At 43.8% G+C, this 26,441-nt stretch overlaps 1 protein-coding gene across 1 annotated transcript in view; it reads right to left on the reverse strand.

Annotated features, from left to right (window-relative positions):
- The window catches only part of KCNJ6 (potassium inwardly rectifying channel subfamily J member 6), a 164,380-nt gene that overhangs the window by 111,554 nt on the left and 26,385 nt on the right, over positions 1-26,441 (reverse strand). Inside the window, exon 2 of the mRNA XM_053934604.1 lies at positions 1,274-1,322. Coding sequence (XP_053790579.1) covers positions 1,274-1,298 — 25 coding nt within the window. The 5' untranslated portion in view covers positions 1,299-1,322. The remainder of the gene's footprint in view (positions 1-1,273; positions 1,323-26,441) is intronic.

Genomic DNA, 26,441 nt, shown 5'->3' on the forward strand with positions numbered 1-26,441 from the left:
TATACTTTTATATCTATACCGCAGCAATTTAAAATCACAGAATCCCAGAATGGTTTGGGTTGGAAGTGACCTTAAAACTCATCCAGTGCCACCAAGGGACAACTTCCACTGCCCCAGGCTGCTCCAGCCCCAGTGTCCAAGCTGGCCTTGGGCACTGCCAGGGATCCAGGGGCAGCCCCAGCTGCTCTGGGCACCTGTGCCAGGGCCTCACCAGCCTTGGCAGGAGGGTTGGAACAAGAAGATCTTTGAGATCTCCCAGGCCTGCTGCACCTTTTTGTGGGATTGGCTGTTTCTGATACTGAAATCATTTTTCTATAGCTTGTGGTGCTGGTTCTGCCCTGCAATGACACGGGTAAGGAGATACAGGGAATGATTTCAAAAGGTAACAAAGAATTTGGGAAGAGTAAAAAGTCAGGGAAGTGCTGCCCTAGGAACAGGCCTTCTGTACAGAAGCAGAAAAAAGTAACTGGGAAGAAATTTCTGATATAAACAAGTTGTGCATATCTGTGTTTCTGTCTTTCTGTGGTCTCTGGTTAAGCAGAGTGAAATATTTCTCCCTTTTGAGTCAATTCATTTAAGCTTCCATAGGCTTCGGAGCTGATAAATTTTGGGTAAGAGGCAGTGATCTACCAGGATTTCACCCTAAATGGTCTCCAGATTTTGTCCAGCCTGATTCTGTCAGCTACAAAAGCTTACAGCCACTACTCCATTACCTAGATACAAAAATATGGCAAAAATACAAACTATTTCTTGCTGGGCACACATTTAAGACAACACAAACCTCTCACAAACCAGAGAAACCAACTGAAAGCTTTCCAGATACAACTCTGGCCATAATTCCCATTGGATGAATGTGGCACAGGCAACAATCCTGAATAATTGCACTGGATTTAGAGTGACCTTCTGTAAACTTGTAAAGGAACACATGAATCAAGTAAATTAGGCACTTATTAAATCCACAATTAGTTACATTCTATTTAAAAAAAAACCCTCAGGCTTACAAAATCAAACATGGAGCAGGTTCTTTGCTGGATTTAAGCCCAAATAGATGTGATTTAAGCAGTGCATGAAGGAAATAGCAGCCCTTGTTCTGGGGATTCCTATTTTCTTTTATTTTTTTTTAGGAGTGGAATGATTTATGATGAATTTGGGAGTGAAGACAGGGCTGAATGAGATCCCTGGGTGCAAGCACTGCGTTCCGGGTTTGTGGCTTTATGAGAGGGAGGGGGACAGATGGAAAAAGAAAGTGGTTGAACTTCCTATTTGTACTCACTCATCGACTCTGTCAATTTGGCCATCTCTGTTTCTCTTTGGGGCTTCTCCTGGGGGAACAGACAAAATGAAAAACAAATATATATATGTAATATAGAAATAAAAATACACCTGAGTGCAAGTGGCAACGTGAGGGGAGGACATTCATCCATTATATATTTCTATTTTATTTAGGGATATAACTTCACTCCTAAATAACCTGAACCTCTGTGGGCTTTTTGTCTTTTTTTTTTTTTTTGTAATTTCTCAATTTTTCCTACTATGAAGTGTGAAGCTTGTATTTATTTATCTGTGTGTATCTAGATGGAGAAATTGAAATTATTCAAAGTGATAACGGAGGAGGAAGCCCTCCCCTGTTTTTCACTCTCTGCTAAAATACTCCAGCGTGTTAGGCCTTCCTGACAAAAGAACAACCCACAAACCACTTTTACACTGCAGGAAAAAAACACTTATTTAGAAATAAATAGATTTTCTATGGGAGCTGGAGTGTGTGGTGTGGCACTGGGCTGATACCAAGATGAACTGAGATACCTGAGGGACTCCCAAGCAAACACGCTGGTCTTTGTCTCTTGTTCCTTGCCTTATTTCTTTTTTTTTAATTTGATTTTTTCCCTTTTCAGACAATTGTAGCTGCTGTAGCCAAGACAGAGGCTTGCTCAATCAAGAGCCCTTGAATCTGGTGAAAATCAAAATACCCAAAGCACGGCTCGACCAGAGCAGTCGAGGCTGGGCCCAATCTCCTGCTTTCACAGCCAAAGATTGGGCTAAATGAAAACTGCAAAGCTCTTGAAACTCCAATTAAGTGGTTTTGAGAGGATGTGGTGGGGCTGTTGTGACTCCTCTGATCACTCTGGTGGCTGAGTCCCACCTCCCCACCTCTCCTCGTGTTCCAAGGCTGTGAGAGTGGCTCTCCTGGGCCATGGGTGAGGAGATCTCAGCTCTTTTGTCCTCAAAAAACCTCAGTAAGGGAGAGAATTTCCACAAAAATATTTGGGTGTTTCCCCAAACAGAAACTCCTTATCTCAGCTTTGGGACAAGATGCAGTGTTTTGGGCAGGGGGACCTTCAGTAGCTGCTGGAGTGACTGGGGACAGGAGTCAGCGTGGTGACATCTCTCTTTGACTGGGTCTGTGCTAAAAACTCCACCAGCTGAGAATTCACAAAATTCACAGAATTAACAGAATCACTGGGTTGGAAGAGACCTTCAAGAGCATCGAGTCCAACCCGGCCCCAACACCTCAACTCAGCCCTGGCACCCAGTGCCACATCCAGGCTTTGTTAAACACACCCAGGGATGGTGACTGCACCACCTCCCCGGGCAGCCACTCCACAACTTTATCACCCTTTCTGTAAAAAACTTTTTCCTGATACCCAACCTGTGTTTCCCTTGGTGCAGCTCCAGGCTGTGTGCTCTGGTTCTGTCAGTTCCTGGAGAAAGAGCCCAAGCCCAGCTGGGCACAGCCACCTCTCAGGAGCTGTGAGAGTGCTGAGCTCAGCCCTGAGTCTCCTTTTCTCCAGGCTGAGCACCCCCAGCTCCCTCAGTGGTTCCTCACAGGGTTTGGGTTCCATTTGCCACGAATTGTCCCTGCCAGGTGTTATTTGGCAGGACAATGTGGTTTTCCAAGGCCCTTTGGATGTGACTGAGCAGACCCTGCTGCAGAGGTGCCAGGCTGCTCAAAGGACAGGATCATTTCCTAACTCCAGAGGAACTGAGGTCTGTCCACTTCTACTTTAGAATCCCAGAATCCCTGAGTTTGGAAAAGCACTCCAAAGTCATCAAGTCTTAGCTGTGCCCCATGCCCACCTTGTCCCCAGCCCAGAGCTCTGAGTGCCACCTCCAGGGGACACCTGCAGGGATGGGCACTGCAAAGCTCCCTGGGCAGCCCTTGCCAAGGCCTGAGCAGCCTTTCCATGGGGAAATTCCTGCTGCTGGCCAAGCTGAGCCTGCCCTGGCCCAGCCTGAGGCCGTTCCCTCTCCTCCTGTCCCTGTTCCCTGGGAGCAGAGCCCGACCCCCCTGGCTGTGCCCTCCTGGCAGGAGCTGTGCAGAGCCACAAGGTCCCCCCTGAGCCTCCTTTGCTCCAGGCTCAGCCCCTTCCCAGCTCCCTCAGGAATTCTCCAGCCCCTTCCCAGCTCCCTCAGCTTCCCCTCACAGCCTCTCCTCTCTCCTAAATACCTTATCCCAGTCCTGGCTTTTATCTGGCACAAAAACCTAAAGTATTTTCTATACCAAACAAGCCACTACTTGCACTTTACAAAGTTGGACTTCTACTGAAAAAAAAGAAAAAGGTTCAAATGTCACAGTAATAGGAACTAATGGTATTCATGAAACAAGCAGATAATGCTTCAGAACTGCATTCATACACCCCTGAGAGCGTTTTATATGAAAAGAAAGGTTTAAGGTTATGTCCTGGATCTAAGTGAGTGAGGACAATGCCCTAAGCCATGCTGATAATGTAGAATCCAGCATCAGATTCATGCTTTGCTATGAAAGCAAAAGAAAAGGAAGGAAGGAAGAAAGAAGTAGCACAAGAGTGTCTTTTTTTTACAAAAAAAAAGGTTTCTATGGAAGTTTTTTTTTGCATGGCATTAATCATCGAAGGAAAGCACAGCACTCTGAAAACCATCAGGAATTTGTGTCTGTGGTGATTTATAATGTGACCTTAAAACACCTCCTTTTGCTACAGAACTCAGACTTTATCAGGAGTGAACCATTGGGAAAGATCAATTTGAGCCCTGGAGATGGAGGGCTGGATTTATTGGACTAATAACAAATTGATATTAAATATTATTACTTTCCGCTTGCTTATTATTAAATAACTTTTACTAATGATGAAGTCGCATGACAAAGGAGACTTGAATGGCATTTCACTTTAAAGTAAAAGTATTAAATATAATATCAAAGGACAAATTTAAAAGTTTTTGAGTTTATTTGACTTTTCTTAAAAGAAATTCCCAGGACTACTGAAGTTCTGGTGCTCCTTCTTTAGCAGATAAAAGTATGTTTGTATGCATCCAATTTCTGAATACTAGAAGTTTTTAAATTACATCTCATTTCCAGATACTTTTATTGAAAAAATTAACCTTTGATCTTCAGACTCCATGAAATTATTATCTAAAATTTTGTCCTTTTCCCTTTCTCTAATGATCATGAGGATGTGCATGCATACACCCATGAAGGTCTGGAAATTAGGAAAAATTTTCCACTCCTCTCTTTCTTCAAAATGGAATATTTTAAGGGAGCTAGAATACCTCTAAGAAATTTGTTTTTTGATGGCAGATAAAGAAGGAATTCCACCCTCTCTGACAGAATGAGTTCTAGCAGATTAACTTGGGGGAGAATCAAACATTAAAACATACTTTTGTTCCTGATTTTAGCAGATGTGAGTTTGAACACAGACTGACAGCAAAGTGAGATTTGCTGCCTTCAAAAAAACCCCAAAATCCAAACCACAAAACAAAACAGCAACAGCAACAAAAAAAAGCAAACAACAAAACGAAACAAGATAAAAAAAAGCAAACAACACCATGTTTCATTTCAGGACAGGAGTTGCCTTTAAGGGCTGGCTGTGGTTGTATTTCCTCTGGAGATTGCTGGGTAAACAAGAATTGCCACCTCAGAAAACACATCAAGAAAAGCAGGACTCATTTTTTATCTCTCCTAACACAGTGATGCTCATATTTCAGGTTTTTCATAGCTCTGTAGTCAGCACAGAGTGATTTCTGCAGGGAATTTTGAATCCATGGGCTTTGCTGCCAGTGCCTGCTCTGAGGTGAAGAACCCAAATCTTCCACAAACTCAGAGGAGCAGCAGAGCCAGACCCTGCTCTTGTTGTGTGTGGATGTCTCACATGGTTACTGACTTCTGGGTGCCTAAAAAGCAGCAAATTCTGCTTTTCATACTTGAGATGATGTGAACTTTCCTAAGTGCCAGCAATAGGAGATGTTGTGGCGCAAGGAGGGATGCGTGAAATTTAAATTAAGTGAAGCAGGATAACTTCAGCTAGCAAAAAGGGCCATTAAAAATGCTGCTTTGTACCTTTTGCATTGTTTGTGAGGTCTTTCATTCAACTGAGGGTGTAAGAAAGAAGATGAAAACTCGTTTTCTAATGGAGTTGTTTTCCTTTTTTTAAAAAAAGTGATTTCCTTTCTATCAACTTCCTTCAGACAAAAGAGTGGTTGTCCCATCCTACAATATCCCTTGCACTGAATTTAATCTCAAATTATTGTCATGCTGTCGCAACATTTATGGGTTTAAAGGGGCACACGGAAAGTGTGGCCTTCATGTTACTCTTTCCCTTCTCAGCCAAAGAAAATCAGGCATTTTTGGATAAAACTCTCCTTGTCTGACAGCCTGTGCTGCAGAGTCTGCCATGCTTCTGTCAGAGGGGTACAAGAAGACGTCAGGAGTGACAACCAGGCAGCACAAAAATAACATTTTCAAAGTCAAGCAGGAGAAGACTGAATCAAATTCCAGATGGGAATCAAAACATTGAGCTCCCAGGTCACTTGTCTCGTAATGGAATATTCTTGGACAAGACAGTGGATGAACTCCTTGTGATTTTTCTAATGGAAGGACAAGGGCACATCCTGAAACTCCCTCTCCAGTGGCTGTTGGCTTCAGCTGACACTGATTAATGAGATCATTATATTTATTTTCACAGGGTCACAGGATGGTCAGGCTGGAAGGGACCACAGAGGGTCACTGGTGCCACCTCCCTGCTCCAGCAGGGTCACCCAGAGCCCAGGGCACAGGGCTGTGTCCAGATGGCTCTGGAATATCCCAGGGAGGAGAGCCCAGAGCCTCTCTGGGCTCTGCTCAGGGCTGGGCACTGCCCAGGGCAGAAGTTGTGCCTCCTGTGCAGGGAATTGCTGGGCTCAGCCCCTGCCCGTGGCTCTGGGGCCATTGCTGGGCCTGGAGCAGAGCCTGGGGCTGCTCTGCCCTCCTGCACACAGGGACACACTGGGACAGACTGGGACAGACTGGGACAGCCAGGGACAGCCAGGGCTGAGGCCCCTCTCACTGGGGCTCCTCTCCAGGCTGAGCAGCCCCAGCTCCCTCAGCCTTTCCTGGGCACGGAGATGCTCCAGGCCCTTGCTCAGCTCCAGGAGCTCCTGTCCCTGCTGTGCTGAGGAGCCAGAGTTGGACACAGCACCCAGAGGTGCCTCCAGGGCTGGGCACAGGGGCAGGGTCACCCCTGACCTGCTGGCAGTGCCCATCCCGATGTCCCCCAGGATTCCATTGGCCTTCCAGCCCCCAGGACACTCTGCTGGCTCAGGGACAGCTCGGTGTCCCTCAGGACTCCCACATCCTTCTCCAGCAGGTCACCCCCAGCCTGTGCTGGTGCCTGGAGTTATTTATTCCCAGGTGCAGGACCCTGTATTTGCCCTGGTTGAATTTCAGACAGTTCCTCTCTGCCCATCTCTCCAGCCTGTCATGGTCCCTCTGAAAGCCTGCCCAACCTTTTTTTTGTTTCCTGCATGGCTAAAGCGTCTCTTGTACTTCTGTCAGCTCACAAGTGCTGTTCACCACCACACCAGGAATCTGCTGAGGTAATCCAAAACTTTGGCTCAAATTTCTGACAGTATTTCATCAGCTGTGGATCAGAGCTCACATCCATTATATCCATTACATATCATTTTATGAAGCTTTCTTACTTTTGAAGTAGCAAATCCCTGGTAATTCAATAGACACATCCTTGAAGGCAACAGCTCCTCAATCACTAAGTACAAATTCAATGAGCAAGAAGCAAAGAAGAACCTTGTTGGGAATTTTAGCTCGGAGTAATCTATCTTGGGATATCTTCAATTACTTTTCAAACGACATGAAAATGGCTTCATGTTTGAAACATTATTAAGTGAGAATAATAGAATTTAATTTTATGGAGTGTCTTTCCTCCTTGTGACATCTCCAAATGCTTTGCAGAAATGAATTAGACACAGGTTCTGGGGCGATGGTGTGTAGGCAAATGCAGCTCTCATTATGTGCTATTCATTCCAGCAATAGCCTACACTCGGTTCTCAAAAGCAGGGCTTATTTTAGGTGGAGAGGGATTGTTGGAAGGAGCTGGAGCTCTTCCTCTGGAAAAACGCTGTAGGAACTTCCATTTCTATCTGCAAATATATCCAACAAAGGGAAAAAAAATAGCTTAATAGCCCATCTTTAGGGCCTTGAATAATGAGATACTCTGTGTTATTGCATGATTTTACTATTACTAGAATTCAGGATTTATGCAAGGCCTGCCTAAGCCTGTGGGAGTTGCTTTTCCTGCTTCCCCATCCCAAAATAAAAAATAATGCATATCTTGTTTATTTTTCCTTTTCTGTCTTGCCTGTCCCAAGAAAGGAGGTTGGTCCCAACTGCCTTTTTTTCTGTTTTTCCAGAATTAGGTGTCGGGGCAGGGCTTATAAAGACAATTTTGTGCAGGACCCAGCACTGTGGGATCTCCAGGAAATTGGCTTCATCCTCAGCCTCAAAGCTGAGCACTAATCTGCACTCCCTTGCAGTGATCCCAGCACTCGAATGGCTCAAAATGTGTTTTATAGGAATATCCTGCTCTTGGCACAAGAGATGATTTCAATTTGCATCAGCTGGAATGAGCTTAAAATACAATATTTGAATAGATGGAGTGAGCAGAGTTCAAGGAGGGAGTGCCTGAGCTGGGTTCACCAGGGTTATGGAGCAGCAGGGGTGAGTTGGGCTCATTAATGTGTTCAGACCTCATAAAACACTCTCAGGAGCTCTCAGATGTCTTACATGGAGGAAATTTGCATTAGCAGCAGGAGGAACTGAATTTATTTCCCTGGGTTCTAGAATTGAGGGTTTTTTTTTTTACATTTCTCATACTTTTTGGTGAACTTACTCATCGTTCACACTTGGTCTGCGAGATATGTATGGAAAAATCTCTGTTTTTTTCCAAGCAGAAAATCAAGCAGCAGTTCTAGAGGAGCTTGTCAGGTCCCCTCAGACTCAAGGGACAAAGCTCACAGAACTGTGGGTTAAACCCATTGCCAATGCAGTGTCATTCTCTAAGTAGGAGGAACAAATATTCACATATTAAACAGTGGGGATGGTGTGTGGTGGTTCTGAGTGCAGGAAATCCTTTAAGGAGCAGAATCAGCAGGTAAATGTTACTATCTGCTGTGCAGTAAACAGGAATAGTTATAAATGCTCTTGTATCTACCAGACCATAAATAAATAAAATAAAATTTGAACAAGATAAGGAGGGGAAAAAAAGAGCATTTGCAGGAGAGAGAATATTCATATCTGTGAAAAAAAAAAAAAGAACGAGAGAGAGACAGACTTTATGGTTTTGACATTTGAAGTAAGATCTAAGCTGTAGCAAGTCTCAGGTTTTCAGTTTTACTTAACCTGAAGAACTTCACAAGTTTAGACTATAAAATTCTATTGCAGAGAACATGAAACTGAAAACTTATTATAAAATCTTGCCTTTGGCAGCGAAACCTCAGAGCTGCAGGAATTTGAGTATCCTTAACTTACAGGGGTGACAGTGTCAGGAGATGCAGAGTATTTTAGCAACAATTCTGGCTTTGGTTAATAAAATAAATAAACTTGGGGATCTAAAGAACCAAAGTAGGAGCAAAATGCTGTGGTTGATTACATGATTAAAGGCAGTTATATTTTCTTAGTTCCTTTGCTCTAGAGGGTGAACTCTAACAGCTGAATTTTCCTCTCCCACTACAAAGATCCCACAGAGAGTCAAAAGATTTATTTGATTCCCTCAGATTCCAGTAAAAATACATCTATTCCAAGACAATGAGTTGGGCTGACTGAACACCATGAGAGCTTCCACTCTGGCGCTTTCCAGCCAACAAGCTGCGTGTTCTGCCTGCTTTTGAGAAGCTCAGCTTGGATGTTCTGACAAATTATGGATGCAGGTAATTGCAGTGGAGGATTTCAGTCTTACACCCAGCATTTCCTGCCTGCACTGTGAAATTAAGCAAGTGTAAGTTCTCCCTGGAAATCAAGGAGAATATCCTGGCAACAAAGTGAGGCAGGGATGCAACACTGAGAAGGTTTGAAAGCTTTTTACTTAGGCTTGGACAAACCAGCATAAATTACATCTCAGCAAAGGGTCTTCAAGGCAGAGTGGATAATCTTATGTGTGCTCTGCCATGGAAATCTGCAGGCTGCAGGTGGGGTGGCTGTGTGCAGTTAATGCATGGTGAAAAGCTCTATTTTCAGTGGAAATGTTCTTACCAATGCAGAGACCTTTGGATCAAACTCTTAAGAAACTGCTGTTTTTCTTTTTAGGGCCTAAATCATGAATATATTCTGAATTGTAATAGGAGAAATGTAAGTTACCTTGAGATAACAGCAGCTATCCTGTTAAAAAAAAAAAAAAAAAGTTGGTAGAAACCCAGAAGAGGAGATTCTCTATAGAAAAGAGACTTAAAAATGCTGATCCAATCTTTTCAGCTGTTAATAATGCATATGTAGGGTTTTTTTATGGGCTTATTGCTTCTGTGCCCCCCAGAGGGAAAATCTCAACTGGTTGCTTGTATTCTTGTAGCATTATATTCCAGATTTCAAGAAGAATCACTTTAAGAATATTTACAGACTAAGGATTTCCAATGAAAAATATAAGTAGAAGCATTGCCCGAACTAATCTAGAAACCATTATTTAAACTATTTAAGAGAATAATGATCTAATAAAAGATGTTTTGCTTATTACTTGCCTTGATGCATTATAAAAATAACTCATAACTGCACAGAGCAGATCAAACATCTCAAACCTGAACCTATTTCCTCGGGTACCTTGTGAGACTTAAATGATGAACACAGAACAAGGGGAACTGACATTTTTCTTTGTTTTGTGCTGTGATCATGTTCCCTCAATAAAAATTCTTAAACAAGAGCTGTCTGCAGTGTCAGGTTTGGCTCTGATTGAATAATACCAAAGTATCTCACACAGTTTCCAATTTTAGCAGCCTTTTGTTGTTAAATCTATCTCGAAAAAAAAAAAAAATCTTCAAAAGCTATGATATGTTGGAAAAGAACAAGTAACGTGTCAGATGAATGCAAAAATTCTAATAATGATAATACCTCCCTGCCCTACTGAAAAATACCTGAAAATACCTCCCATTTACTACTCCCTGAGAGAAAATTGAATTAATTTTTGGTTGCTTGCGCAGATCTTTTTGGGCCAAACTGAAAAAGTAATAAAAAAGAGAAATGCTGAGTTAAAGCAGCTTTTGGTTTATCTTCACCATTAACTTTTCAGAGCTAAAGAAGGCAATAATAGGATCTGCAGCAGAAATGGTGCAAGTGTGGAGATTTGGACACTGCCTTGGGCTTCGTGCCCCTGAGTTCAGCCCATTGAAAATTTGGATGCAGGGTCTAAGTAGGGTTTTTGGGGTTCCCTGTAGCACCAACAGAGGGAAACCAGCACCTCCACGGGGGAGTTATCCAGGAATAAGCAAAGGAATCCCTGGGGGAAGTGCTCAGCTCATTAAGGATGGAGTTGAGCTGATTGAATATGTGTTAGATGGGTAAGACAGGGGTGTGAGGCCACCTCTCCGAAATCCCGGAGTTATTGTGCTCCCTGTGCGGTGCCAAGGGTTTGCTCCCACCCCTCCCCTCCTGTTCTCCTCTCCCCCACCTTCAGCCTCTTCGTTTCCTTCTCTCTTGTCTTACCCAGCCCATCACCTTTCCTAAAACAGTCTCCCTTTCCTTTTCTCTCCATCTAACTTTATCCCTCACCTCTCCCCTGCCTCTCTTCACACTCCCACACTCCCAAAGGAGCAGGTGTGTGCAGCTCGGAGCTGTCACAGGGAGCATCCTCCCTCTGTGCCCCCAGTCCCACACGTGGGATTATCCTCCCTGAACAGCCTGAGCAGCCTCGGGGCAGGGGCTGCTCTGCCTGAACCCCATGGCTCTGTCACCTCCTCACTTCAGACTGAGGAGGTAGTTTAGTAATTAATGTCTGCAAAGAATTGTCGCAGAACCACAGAATGGGTTGGGTTGGAAGGGAGATTAAAGAACATCCCATCCCACCCCTGCCATGGCAGGGACACCTCCCACTGTGCCAGGCTGCTCCAGCCCCAGTGTCCAACCTGGCCTTGGGCACTGCCAGGGATCCAGGGGCAGCCCCAGCTGCTCTGGCAATTCCATCCCAGCCCCTGCCCACCCTGCCAGGGAACAATTCCCAATTCCCAGTCTCCCATCCAGCCCTGCCCTCTGGCACTGGGAGCCATTCCCTGTGTCCTGTCCCTGCATCCCCTGGAAATTGTCTCTCTCCAGCTTTCCTGGGGCTCCTCCAGGCCCTGCAAGGCCACCCTGAGCTCAGCCCAAAGCTTCTCCTGTGCAGGTGAACAATGCCAGCTGTGCCAGCCTTTCCTGCCAGCAGAGCTGCTCCAGCCCTCTGCTCATCCTGGAGCCTCCTCTGGGCTCTCTGCAGCAGCTCCAGCTCCTCCCTGGGCTGGGACAGGGCTGGGGCAGCTCTGCAGGTGGGCTCTCACCCAAGTGCTGATATATTATATATAACATATCATATATAGCATATATAATATATTATATCATAGATATGGATGAATTGTGTTGTAAATGACAGAAAAATGTGAGGTCTCCACAAATAAAAAAGCAGAACAGGGTGAAATTCATTGCCCTGTGGCTCTCCTGGTGTTCAGACCAAGCTGTGACAGCTTCAGGAGGCTCCTGCTTGCCATCAGCTGAGGATAGAGACAGAATCCACATTTCCTGTCCCCAAGGGCTGTTCCCTTCGAGGGATTGCCAGCTCAGCACAGTGAGGGGCTGCCTGGAGATCCCCAGGGAGCCTCAGGAAGCACAATCCCTGTCAACAAGTCAATTATTCTGCAGGAGCCTTGTCCTGGTGCTGTTCCTGCTGCAGCTCTTCACCTCAACAGGTTTTTTACTGTGCATGTCTGGGGGATTGGGATATATTTTAAGGATATATTTTAAGGATCTATTTCAACTGGAATTTCCAGACAAGCTCTGGGTGAGTCAGACTAAAGATTTACACGTCGGGCACAGCAAATCTGTGTGTTCTTCAGGCAGTGCAGCTGATGGCACTTCCCCTGTGCAGAGTGTGCTTTGGATACAGTGCTCCGTAATGGAGATGTTTCAAACTGTGCTAACTGGAGTTTAAACACCTCCAAAATAATGCATAATGCCAGTGATTAAAGGTCAGCTCACGGAGCTGGCCACTGCTGCTGCTTTTCATCTTATTAAGTGTTAATAATGATGAAATATTCATAGCTGTAAACTTATAAAGGGAGAAATGATGTGCTCAAATGGAGATAAAGCATTTTATTCCATTGCAGACAACAGAGATGGGGGAGGCTTCTGGCAGCTCCTCAGAGAAGCCACCCCTGCAGTTCACCAAAACCTTGCCATGCAAACCCAAACCCAGTACAAGCTCCATTGTCTCCTGCATTTTAAAATTATGAGGAAGCTCAATATTAGTCAGAATTACAAGTATATTTTCTGAGAGCTGGTTTGTGAAATTTTAATCAAGAGTAAATGTAATCAGAAGGAATACTTAATTTGTTTCTCCATTTAAAAAAAATCCCTCTTATTTTCTATTGTAATGCTGTCTTTTCTCCTCCCCAAATTCTAGATTATGCCCAGAATTTGTTCAGTTGTGTGCAAACCTGGTTAATAAAAAGATAAGCACCTGACAGTTCTCTTGCTGTCCTATTAACATAAGTGTTCTACCACTCTGCAGACTGGATGTGATGCACAAAAATCTCCTGAGTTTTGCAGCTTGACTTGATTTTAATGTCTGCTGCATAATTCTCAAATGCTTAACACTTCAGAAAACACTGTGTGATTTAAGGGTAAATTAATCTTTACTCACTGAAAACTGGAGCAAGATTTAGGTAAGATATTTTGCCATTCCTCGATGCCTTTTAATTAAAATTCCTTCTTGATTGTTTTGAAAAATTCAAAGCTCTGCTTCTAGGCATTTGTACTAGAAGAGATCAGTCCCAGGCTTTCCTAACCATTCCATGGAGCAGCTCATTTTTCTTTGCAAAGCCTGGATGTGCAGCTTTATGGACAATTTTTCACCTCTTTCCCTTTTTTTTACTGTATCTTTCCAGCACAATTTCAGCTGCAGAACCTGGAGAATGCGATCCAGCACAGGCAGGTACACCCTGACTGTGAAATTATGTGCAGGCAGACCCGTTCTCCATCTTCATGGAGCTCTGCTGGATGTGTTCCAGCAAGGTAAAGCTCAGTCTAGACAGAGATGTCTCAGTGCAGGGCCAGGGCTTACAGCTCCAAATTCCTCCCTGGTTCTTCTGCAGGGTTTGAAAAGCCCTAAATTAAAGTATTAAAGCGACTACATTGGTTTGCACTCTACTGAAGAGTAGAGTTCTGACTTTATTAGCAATAAGATGTCATTATTTTTCTGTCCACCCTCTGAAATCAAGGCTGATGATGCAATTTGTCAGATAAAGGACGATTTTCACTTTGCTAAATTATTTGCTATCTAATTATTAATTTGATGCTGGTGGGAAATGTGGCTGCAAAAGGTTTCATAGAGAAAAAACACTGAAAGAATAAGATGAGCAATGCCAGGATGAGCAGAGGGCTGGAGCAGCTCTGCTGGGAGGAAAGGCTGGCACAGCTGGCATTGTTCACCTGCACAGGAGAAGCTTTGGGCTGAGCTCAGGGTGGCCTTGCAGGGCCTGGAGGAGCCCCAGGAAAGCTGGAGAGAGACAATTTCCAGGGGATGCAGGGACAGGGCACAGGGAATGGCTTCCAACTGAAAAATTACAGGTTTATATCAGATAATTAGGAAAAATTTCCTCCCTGTGAGGGTGGGCAGGCCCTGGAATAGAATTCCCAGAGAATCCCCTGGATCCCTGGCAGTGCCCAAGGCCAGGTTGGACACTGGGACTTGGAGCAGCCTGGGACAGTGGGAGGTGTCCCTGCCTGTGGCATTTCAGAGTTGCAGCCTTGAAAGTCTTCATCCAACCTTTCTGAGGATCTGCTGTAATCCCACCTGCCCTTTCCATATCCTTCCATTCTTGCTGACAATCTGTCCTGGTGAAAAATTCAACTCACCTTCAACTTATCTAGAAACCTTATAATTCAGTTTTTAATTTGTATTTTTGTTTCTACTTCTGAACAAACTTGCTGACATAACTCCCAGAAAAAAAAAATATATATTGCTGCTTTTTTTTTTCTTTTTAAATTCTTGTAAAATGAAAGGAAGCAAAACTTTTCCCCTGTCACATTTCCCTGTATTCTAGTTTTTCTCAGAATTGTTCATTTAAAAATTGGTGTTGCTCTTCATTGTGCCCACAGTCACTACCACTTTCACACAACTCCTTCTTGGCAGTTTTTGCACTAAAATTATGATGAGTCCAAATTTTCCAAGCTACCAAAAGTTCCCTGATCCCAACAGCAGTGCTGATTTTTTTTAGAAATCAGCCCCTGAGTGTTTGAATAGAATCATTATCCCTGTGTGTTGTCCCCACAACCAGAGCCTTTCAGTGATTTGGATCCAATTGGAAAATCACATCCCAAATTACAATAAATGTGGGGACATGCAATTACCAGCCCAGAAGGCACTCCAGTTTCCAGGCTCATTTAGCCATGTTTTCCCCAGCTGAGCCTGCCAGCCAGGGCATTAATTAATGTTTTATTCTAATGGGGACACCTGCCCATTAGGAGCTACCAATTCTTTGTCTACAAAGAAAGCTGTCAGAGGGTAATTTCCTTTTGTTTCCCACTGCTCAGGTCTCTGAAAGACAAATTTTTCATAATCAAACAGGAATAAGACCTCAAGCACCTCTGGATAACTTTAAATTTTCTACTTAGGAATGGTACCTTTGGTTGGTTTTTTGAGTTTTTTCATTTGTTTGTTTTGTTTTTTAGTTTTTTTTTCTTCTGTTTTTTTATCTCTATTTCTTCTTTTCAGCAAGGTCACCTCATTTCCAAAATCTCTTCTGTGATTTTAGGGGAATTTTCAATTCAAGGAGACAGAAATTATTGACATATTACTAAACTGGCCCAGAAAATTATTTTGGCATGCTGAAATACATCATTAACAGTAGTCAACAACTACTGGATTTATCACTTCATACTCCAGAAATGTACAGAGAGTATTTACCCCAGAACTTTGTAATTAACTTTTCCTTGATGGAAAAGAAAAAACACCCCACAGCACATTTTTAGTGAATAAAATCTGTCTTGCTTTAAGATCCACCAATGAATTCTTCAGCACATCATTAATTATTCTGATTTTAAGTCATTTTTTCATTCTGCCTGGCACAATGCAGCACGTTCTTTATTACAGATGTTATAGGTATAAAATCTCCAATTTTGCAAGTCCTGGTGGCCATCTGAGCTAGATCAGAGAAATTCAGAAGAGCCACAAACCATCACCCGGGGGTTTATGTCACCCTGTGTCCCCTCTGGCACCTTTCTTGGTAGATGCACAGGCAAATACAACTTTCTCTGCATTTGGATAGCACATCACAATTTAAATCTTTCTTTGGTGTTCTCTGAATCCAAAGGTCTCTGATCTACAGGATGTGTTGGGTTTGAAATTTGCAGCTTTTCCCTCACTTCTCCCTCTTGTTGCTGCTGCTGCTGATTTTAGTGAGCCAAAATCCTGGACTCCTCATGACAGAGCCCCATGGAGCAGGACTTTGTGCCACAGGAGAGGAGTGGGGCTGCTCCCTGTGGGAAGAAACATCAGCATTTGGCTCTCTGTAATCAGCAGCTCAGTCTGGAGAAGAGGAAGCTCAGGAGAGACCTCATTATAGGCTGGATATTAGGCAAAAGTTTTTCACAGAAATGGTGATAAAGTTCTGGAATGGCTGCCCAGGGAGGTGGTGCAGTCACCATCCCTGGGTGTGTTTGACAAAGCCTGGATGTGGCACTGGGTGCCAGGGCTGAGTTGAGGTGTTGGGGCTGGGTTGGACTCGATCTTGAAGGTCTCTTCTAACCCAGTCATTCTGTGAATTCTGTGAATTCTGTGAATTCTGTGAATTTTGTGCATTGCTCTGCACAACTCCCTGACAGGAGGGGCAGTGAGGGAGGGGTCGGGCTCTGCTGTCGTTTCCCAAGGGAAAGGAGGAGAGGAAAAGGCCTCAAATTTAGGAAGGACCTTGGGATGCTTGAGCACATCCAGAGGAGGCAATGAGGCTGGAGAGGGGCTGGGAACACAAACCCTGTGAGGAACCACTGAGGGAGCTGGGGGTGCTCAGCCTGGAGAAAAGGAGACTCAGGGGTGACCTCAGCACTCTCTCACAGCTCCTGAGAGGTGGCTGTGGCCAGCTGGGCTTGGGCTCCTTCTCCAGGAACTGACAGAACCAGAGCACACAGCCTCGAGCTGCACCAAGGGAAACACAGGTTGGATATCAGGAAAAAGTTTTTCACAGAAAGGTGATAAAGTTGTGGAGTGGCTGCCCGGGGAGGTGGTGCAGTCACCATCCCTGGGTGTGTTTAACAAAGCCTGGATGTGGCACTGGGTGCCAGGGCTGAGCTGAGGTGTTGGGGCTGGGTTGGACTCGATGGTCTTGAAGGTCTCTTCCAACCCAGGGATTCTGGGAATTCTGTAATTAAATTGCACCAGGGGAGGCTCAGATTGGAGACTGGACAGAAAATTTCCCTGGCAGAGTGGTCAGGCCTTGGGCTGAGCTGCCCAGGGAGGTTTGGAGTCACTGTCTGTGGGATGTTCAGGAGGAGTCTGGATGTGGCCCCTGGGGACAGGGTTTGGGGTGATGCTGGTGGCACTGGGGTGGCACTGGATGATCCTGGAGGGCTCTCCCAACCCTGATGATTTTGGGATCTCCTGCAGCAGCCAGCCATCCTGCAGAGAAGCTCGGCCATAGCTCTGTGCTGAGTTTGGGACTGGCCAGGAATTTGTGGAAGACGCTCGGTGTGAGGGGATCCCTCCTGCTCAGACCCTTCCCAGCAGCCTGGACGCTGTGGATGGGTCAGTGTGTGATGGGGGAGGGAAAGGGGAAAAATCAGCTTTTGGTGTTTCACTTTAGACCTTGAAAGTCCCAAATGCTTCCACTTCTTTGATGGAAGAGTATGAAAACAGCTTAATGGGGAGGAGACCTGAATGAAATCACTCCAGAATGAGGTAATGTGCAGTTTCAAGTAGATTACATGGACATGTGCATCCAAGGAACACTTTCTTTTTTTTCTTTTTTGGTTTTTTTTTCCCCCAGCCAAAACACTGGCACTTAGATGGATGAATCATTGGTCTTATGTGGCAGTGCTGAAGGAAAATTTAAACTGGTGACTTCTTTGTAGTTTAATGGTGTCCTTACAACAAAGATTTGTATTTGATGTGACTGAAAAAAAAAGACCTAATCTCTCATGTTTGGACATATTGAAGGTAATAATTTTGTTTGGCAACTTCTGCATTGTTGTGGCTTTTTTAAAATTTAAGCATTTTGAAATCAAATAGATTTATAACGTTATTTATTTATAAATATATTTATATATATTTAAATATATATTTTTATTCTGTTTTTCTGCTGCAACAAGTCTGTTGTGACTGGTCTAATTTTTTACCCCTTGAAATGTAGCAGCATTTCTATAGTTTGGAGGTCAGTTTCAACCCCATTTATCAGCGTGGCTGAGGATTTCAACCACATTAATTTATTGGAATTTCATTGAAAATTGGCAGCTGAGAAGGAGCCATTGCTATTAAGCAGTGGAGGATTTACATGGAACAGTTCCACAGGAATTTGTACCTTCTGCTGCTCCAAAAAAAATTGTCCACAAATGGTGGAGAATATTCAGCTTCAGGGGCTCAAATGGTGAAAATTCTGTGATTCATTAAATTTCAGTAACTTCCCTGAAGGTCTCAGTAAGTTGTGATAATCAATAAATTTACCCCAGGGCCCAGTTTCAGCTCTAGAGTAAGACTTGTCTTTGGTGTATTGGGTTAAGTTGTAAATTTTTAGGTCTGGTCTGAATTTTTTAATCAGGGAATAGTTTTTATGGAAAGGTTTTGCAAGGAGCTTTGCTTGCACAGCTTCTTTTGGCTGTGCAGCTTTTTGTATTTCTCATTTTGCTACTACAAAGTTACATCCTCCTTACTCTAGATGTGATAGGAATAGCTCCCTGTGTAACTCTCCTGATCAGAATGGTTTGGGATTTTTTTTTTCTTTTAATTTTTAATAGATGTCTCTCAGAATATACTTCACCCATGGAAACATGAGTTCGACTTTTCCTTTTATCCATCCCCACGTAAAGTTGTTCAGTAGTAGAATAAGAGGACCAGTTTGATGTAGAAAAGACATTAATTAATCCCTTTCAGAACTCAATTTAATGTTATTTTCTCCCTTCTTCTGCAATAGTGTAAATTCCACATTTTAAGTTCCTTTGGTACTTCCTGGGATCATCTGCTGCTGACTCTACAATGACTGTAGCTTTTTTGGCTAAACTAAATTACTGGTGGTCTAAAATCCTTGACAAAGCCTGTTCAGCTGCTTGCCAGCCTTAATTATAGATTTGGGCAGTAATAATTTATGGATTTTGTCAGTAATAGTGCAAAACCTCTGCAGCCAGGACAGGAATTGCACACCTGTTTCAGCAGCTGCTCGAACGCCACTGGAATTGTTTTGAGGTGGCCTCATGAGGATTTGAACTGATAGAATACTTCCATCATGGATGGATGGTCCTAAAATGAGAAAACTCTATGAAATTATGAAAAGCAGGTGCTCTGAGTGATGCCTCAGGTTTGAGCTTTTCTATGTTTCAGATTCTGAGCTGCTTTAGTGTGTGGGTCTGGGATTCATATTATGGGATGGTGAGCTCTCTGCACAGAGCAGGAGACAAAACAATTCCTGCTCCAGCTGGGCACCAAGGACAAATGATCCAAAGCTCAGGCCCAGGAGCACAAACAGCGTGGGCTGGAGAGAGAAAAACAAGCAGGATGGGAGTGCATGGGCTAAAGCTGGAATGGGACAATGAACTGCAAGGTGCAAATGGAGCAGAGCTGATCCCAGTGAGAGCCCCCGGGAGCGCTCGTGCATTTTGGGACCATTTTGGTTCCTCTTGGGTGCAGCCCTGGCTGGGCTCTGCTGCTGCCCAAGGTGGATCCATGGAGGAGATCCTTTAATAAATCCCTGCTTTGTTCTTTAGCTCTGTCCAGCCTCTGCTCTAGCTCAGCCTGAACAAGCATCACAGATGGAGGAAGGAATGGATGAGGGGAGGCAGGGAACACACCTTGGTGTTTTATCCCATGTTGTGCACAAAGACCAGTACAGTTGATTCTGGATCAGAATTATAAAGGGTGAATTTTTTTTCCCCCCATCAATCTGGACTTTTTCTGCTCATCAGGACAGCTCCAGACAGATTGTGTGATGACAATCTTCTGTGTGCTGTTTGAATATATAATAGGAATGGGATCCAGCAGCATGTGCATACATGGTGCAGAACAAAATGTTCTGCAAACCTTGACAGAAAAGTCTGTGTCCTTGCCAGAAATAAATACCCTTGAAAGACATAAAAAGCTGTTAATTTGTGTACAGTCTATCAGGAGGGGAAATTGAGAGGTGAGACAGGGGAGATTTTGTGGCCTCTGTTACCTTTTACCACTTTTTTTTTTTTTTTCTTTAAATAACCCACCAAGATCCCCAGTCTTTTTTTTTGGAAGAATTGCTGAGCTTCCAGCAGGGAATACATCCATCCCAATCCTTGTGAATTATTTAACTCCTTCAGGGCTGCTCAGAAGAATGTTACTTTGGTTTAACTTTGATTGGAAAAGGCACCTTCTTTTGCCTTCTATTCATGGTTTCTTTTGGCTGTTCTTTCACACCCTGCCAGCCTGGTGAGCACAGTGAAAATTATAAAAATCATTGATCTGCTTGCAGCACAGATGGAAACTGGTGGAAAATTCACCCAGGCAGGTGCTGGCACTCTGAAATAAAATGGGAGTCGATGTCCAGCCAGCTCTGAAAGCACCTTGTGGGACACACCTACTTATTTTGGCACTTAAACGCCTCAAAAAACAACTGTCACTCTTTTATTTTAAACAGTAAAGACATCAAGTTAAATTTCCATAAATTATAATGTATAAGAACCATGAAAAGGTTGTATTGCTACTCCTGTTAGTACTAAAATACTAATTTTTCTAAGCAAGGCGTTTAATCTATGTTGTGAGCAACACCAAGTGTGCACTTGCAGTGCTGAAAAATGAGTTTGAAATATGTTTTGGGAGGTTTATAGGCTTTTGTTGCACTCTCTGTGTTACATGTTTTATTCTAAGGGCTGTATTTACTTGAGGATCTTGGCTGATAATGTTTCACATTTGAGTGGAAATTACTTCTGGAGTTGTAGTAAAAGCTATCACCTCTGTGGCAACTTCATGTGTCCCAAGAGAAATGAGGTGTCATATCATGGAATTTATTAGAGTGGATGTGTCTGTCCCAGGGTGTCCTGCTAGGAGAGATCTGTCAGCACATTGTCACATCTCTAACAGGTGCAAAAATAGCCAATAAAATGATGATATGGCCTTGACAAATGTTCTTTGTTATCACACTTCGGTGTGGATTAGGGAAATTGCATCCTCAATCCCTGTGTTCAACATTCCTTATCAATTACCCAACACCGTGTCCTGCATTTTTCTTGTTTGTTGGGGGAAAAAAGATCATTAGGTTAAAACACTGATTTTTTTTTCCAAGCTGGCTAAATTAAAATTTAATTGCAGCAAATGCCAGCAATGCTTCCTACAAAGCAAAGATTTCAGATATAAAATGGGCCTTTGAAATATCCATTTGATTTTTGCCCCAAAGTCATCTCTTTAGGCACCCAGCCAAATATCTGAACTGGCTGGAATAAAAACCAATCCACAGAGCTTTTCCAATTGTGTCTAAAAATAAATGAACTGATTTGGGTTATGGATAAATCATTCAATTTGGACTAAATAGGGACCTACACATCTCCAGATTTTTGGGGGGATGGGTATTTTTAACCTCTAGGCCAAAGACAATTGCACTGAGTCCTGTCTTCTATCCCAAAAAAACTTCTATCCATTTTCTAATCAAAAAAAGGGAAAACAGTGGTATGAAAAATCCTAATTGTTTTATCTTTTTGGATACAGAGAGACCACAGTGCTGGAAGCCATCTGGAAAGTTTAGTTAATTTTATTACAAAAAAATAGAATGTTAAGTATCTGAAGAGAAAGTTTTTGCAGTTTTCCTATCTTTTCTTTGGGGAGATCAATTTTGTATATTAACCCATAATTTAAAAACATTTTTAGGAACTCTTGGTGCTTTATAAACTTTTTTTTTTTAATTTTGTCTTTGAAGGAAGGAGTTAGACATGGATGGTGACATAATGTTTAGGGGTGTTTTATGTGCAGATTTTTTAAGCCTAGGAGGGTAAATTGCTTTGCAAAGTGAGATAGATGCTTTAATTGGTCAAATTATGATGCATCCCCTCATGATACAAATTGCTTCTTGTCTGCAAAGGGGAAAATCTCTTTGTATTTTGGTCTAGAGACTTTTGCTGATTTTCTCTGTTTTAAGATTTTTACTCTAACTTTTCTGGATTTTGCATTATTGGCTTCCTTATTTCTTTTTCAAGAAAAAAAGGATTAAATATCAGAATCACCAATTGAGAAATCATTGACTGAAAACAAAAGACATTAAAATAATACCTAAGAAGTGAATTTGAATGAATTTAAGGCAGGAGGAAACACCCACAAAATCAATTATAATCTAAAATCAGTGATTTCCTCTACTTAGAACACATCAGCTAGTTTTGGTAGCATTCATTTTCCTGTCATGGTCAGCTCAGTCTTCTGCACACAGTGCTGGTTTATAAGGCAGGTTTGAGATTTAGATGTACCATTAATAGACCAATTTGTCGATTAAAGAATAAAATAAAAATAATGAAATGTTTTAAAATTATTATTATTATTATTACTATTATTATTCAGATTGACTCCTGGTTCTGTTATTTTTTTATTGCTCATTGGGACTGATTTTTTCCCAGCTTGTCTTCTTGTGTTGTTGTTTTCTGGCTGGAGCTGAGGGCATTGTTTTATTTTGATTATAACTGGAGGATTTCATCTGATTTGCCTGGCATGTGGAGCTCCAGCATTCCAGGGGTTTAAATAATTTGCCATTGCACCACTCTCTCCTAATTTAACTTCCTCCTTCTAGTCAGGCTGGAGAGGTATTAAAAGTTGGCAGAGTCCACGACTTTAAACTAACTTGTGCAATAACTTGATAAATAATTCTGACAAATCCTTGTCTCCTGCCTACTAATCCCCTTTTTGTGGGAAAAGAACATGCATTTTGCAGCTTAGAATTGCTACAGCAATGGGAAGAAGATACATTTTTCAGCCTGGGTGGTTTCTCATGTGTCAGTTTTCTTGCTGCTTGCAGAATTAAGGCCAGAATGAATCGTGTTCTGTGATTTTTGCTTATGGATGAGTGAGTCTTTTTTTTTTTCTTTCTTTTAACTGTGTGTTAACATATTACCTCGTTTCTCCTCTAATCTGCTGACTCAGAATACAAGGGAGTAAACAGATGTTGGAGGGTAGGCTTTGATTTATTTCTGTTTTGTGGTAGGGAAAAGGTGTGGTGGCTCCAAAAGCAGCACAGGCAGGCAAGGCCCCGGACGGTTTGAATTCACACTTTAAAAAAGATGTGAAAAACCAGGAGTAGAGCCCTGGAAATCAAAGGTTTCATTCCTCATGCTCCTGTTTGAATAACCTTTCAAATTAGGCTTGTTTTTTTTCCTGTGGTATCAATGTCTCAGCTTTTGCAGCCAGCTCTGTCACAGCCTCTTTGGGGCGACCTCAGGAACAGGCACAGACTGTGGTGGAGGTCAGCCCACACTCGGAGGCTGAGGAGAATATTTATTCCCTCAGAACCAAGCTGAGGTCCTATAAATGGCTAAAGAATCGAAAAGAAAGCACCTGTGGAACATAAGGACTAATATTTAATGCAGTTAGGGATTTTCTGTTCTCTGCAAACAGTTTATCACTGAACCAGTCAGGATTCTGAGATAAAGAAGTTATAAAAGAAATGCCAAATGCACTTCCCCAACCTCCACGGGCAACCTGTGGCAGTCCCAGTCTCCCTTAGAGTAAAAAAAAAGTGTTTCCTGCTATCCAGACAAAGCCTCCTGTGTTTCAGGTTGTGAAAAGCACCTTTACACCTTCAATTCAGGTGTTTATGGACATTGGTAAACCCTCCTTGAGTTTCTCTTCTCCAGGCTGAGCACACCCAGCCTTTCCTCAGGGAAGAGAAGTTCCAGTTCCTTTTGCAGCCCTTCCCTGGACTCTTTCCAGTGTATTTCTGTATTTGTAGGAGTGAGGAGCCCAGAACTGGATGCTGTGCTCCAGGTGTGCTGAAAAGAGGGAAATTCTCATTTCTTCTCCTTCTCCCACCAGTGTCAGGAGCAGCACACGAATGGCTCAGCCCAGCTTTCCCCAAGCCCTCTCTCTACCATTTTATCCATTTACCCTTCCCAGAACAAGAACAGCTTTCATCTATCGCTTTAATTTGAAGTAAGAACCTCTGACTTTGCTCCAGAGCAGCTCTGGGCCAGCTCTGGCATGGCAGCATCCTTCAGGCAGCCCTGACTGAGAGCAGACCGTGTTTGTAATGCAGTCATATTTACACTCCATGCTCTCAGAGCTGATCCAAAGCCATCTGAAACCAGTGGGAAGCTTTCAGGACCTTGATCAGGCCCTTAATTAGTTATACTTCCATTATTGCTCAGCAGGAGTCTGAAGGCAGAACCTTGCACATTCCTGTCTCTTTTTTCCTTTCCTGTTATTGAAACATGGAGTGACAAACCAGCCTAAGGTACAGTAAAAAAGTGGGGTTTTTTTTCCCCTTTCATGATTTCACAGAAATCCACATCTCCTTTTGTTTTCCTTTTGGTTTTTTTTTTCCCTCCCACAGTTAGCACATTAATTACTTGCTTTTTCAGCCTTTTTACTTCCAGTTACAACAACCTTACTGAAAAGGGCTGCTGAGGAGAGAGAACCTGGATCCAGACTTAAGCTAAAAGCAGCTTAATTTATAAAATCATGAGGGTGATGCCAGGTCTGTTAACCCATTTTGAGAAGTAACATTGAGCCTTATGAGCCTCAAATTCCTAGTGCAAGCCTGTGGGTGTTGGGAGTGCAACTCAGGCTAGAAGAGCACAATCTGCAGCCCTGCAATCCCACACAGCTCTGCAAAGGTTGCTCCAGGAGTGAGGATTATTGCAGAAAAAGGTTTGGAAAAGCAGAGGTGAGTGTACCCTAAACTGCACTGAAACAAATAATTTCAGATATAACTCAAAATAAACATGGTAATATACAGGCTGATGGATTTTTTTTACTTCTCACCTGCTGGATTTCAGCCACCCCTAAGGTTAAACCTCTACTGGTTCACCCTGTCCAGCACTACAGGAAATTGGGATGAAAAGTACCTCTTTTGCTCCCTCCTAAAGACGGCAGCTCGGGAGGTGTCTGCCTCCTTTAATTGGTTAGAAAAGGTACCCAGATAGGGGCCCAACCTGGAAATTAAACTTTTTGGTTAAAATAAGTTGTCCTCTCTTTCACTGGGGGGAGTGAATGTTTTCCATATGTCCAGTTCTGGCCTTCTCACTTCCAGAGAGACCTGGAGGGGCTGGAGCGTGTCCAGGGCAGGGAAGGGAGCTGGGAAGGGGCTGGAGAATTCCTGAGGGAGCTGGGAAGGGGCTGAGCCTGAAGAAAAGGAGGCTCAGGGGGGACCTTCTGATGCCTCATGGGGGAAATGATGCCTCAGGTTTTAGATTTTATATTTTTCAGATTCTGTGCTGCTTTAGTGTGTGAGTCTGGGATTCGTATTATGGGATGGTGAGCTCTGTGCACAGGGCAGGGAGACAAAAAAATTCCTTCTCCAGCTGGGCACCAAGGACAAATGATCCAAAGCTCAGGCCCAGGAGCACAAACAGCGTGGGCTGGAGAGAGAAAAACAAGCAGGATGGGAGTGCCTGGGCTAAAGCTGGAATGGGACAATGAACTGCAAGGTGCAAATGGAGCAGAGCTGATCCCAGTGAGAGCCCCCGGGAGCGCTCGTGCATTTTGGGACCATTTTGGTTCCTCTTGGCTGCAGCCCTGGCTGGGCTCTCTGCTGCCCAAGGTGGATCCATGGAGGAGATCCTTTTCATAAATCCCTGCTTTATTCTTTAGCTCTGTCCAGCCCCTGCTCTAGCTCAGCCTTCACAAGGCACCAGTTCTGGCTCTGCACAGCTCCTGCCAGGAGGGGACAGCCGGGGGGGTCGGGCTCTGCTCGCAGGGAACAGGGACAGGAGGAGAGGGAACGGCCTCAGGCTGGGCCAGGGCAGGCTCAGCTTGGCCAGCAGCAGGAATTTCCCCATGGAAAGGCTGCTCAGGCCTTGGCAGGGGCTGCCCAGGGAGCTTTGCAGTGCCCATCCCTGCAGGTGTCCCCTGGAGGTGGCACTCAGTGCTCTGGGCTGGGGACAAGGTGGGGTTGGGTCCCAGCTTGGACTTGATGACCTTGGAGGTCTTATCCAAGCTCAGGGATTCTGGGATTCCCTGAGCTCAAAGCCTGGACCCTTCTCAGCTGCCTTTGCCACAGGCTGAGGCAGCAGCGGAGCAGGCCGGGTGCTGCTGGGGGAAACGTGAGGACAGAGCTGGAGAGGAGACACCTTTGTCAATAAAGTGTAAACTCACCATCCCCACCCTTGGAAAGCTCCCAGGCTCTCCCTGGCATTATCAATACTGAGTTTCACCCAGCAGAAAACCACCTCACCCCCCAAAGCCCATCTGCACCGTGGTATTTGAGGCACAACCCGTGCAAGCAGGGAGGGATCCATCTGGCCCGGCTTTTATGGGCTCTGCATTTTTACTGTCACTTTTAAAAAAGTTACATTAACACCCACCTCCAGGCAAAGTCCTTGCCTATGCAGCTCTGTGCTAAAAACATTCCCTTTCCCAGCTGGAGAACCTGCTCCTGTCTTCCCAACCTCTCCAGCTATCCCCTCGTGTTGCTGGTGCAGAACAAGAGGCTGAAAACGTCTGCATAATGTCTGTGTGTCTTTGGGGAGGGTGAGGAGAGGCGACTGCTGAGGCTGAAGTGCTTGAAAAGGAATTTTTGTGACAGTCTGAATGTAGAATCACAGAATCCCTTTAAGGAGGGACCTTAAAGATCATCTCATTCCCACCCCTGCCATGGGCAGGGGCACGTTCCATTCT

Source organism: Vidua chalybeata, chromosome 2 (genome assembly GCF_026979565.1).
Source record: "Vidua chalybeata isolate OUT-0048 chromosome 2, bVidCha1 merged haplotype, whole genome shotgun sequence".
NCBI classification, from domain to species: Eukaryota; Metazoa; Chordata; class Aves; order Passeriformes; family Viduidae; genus Vidua; species Vidua chalybeata.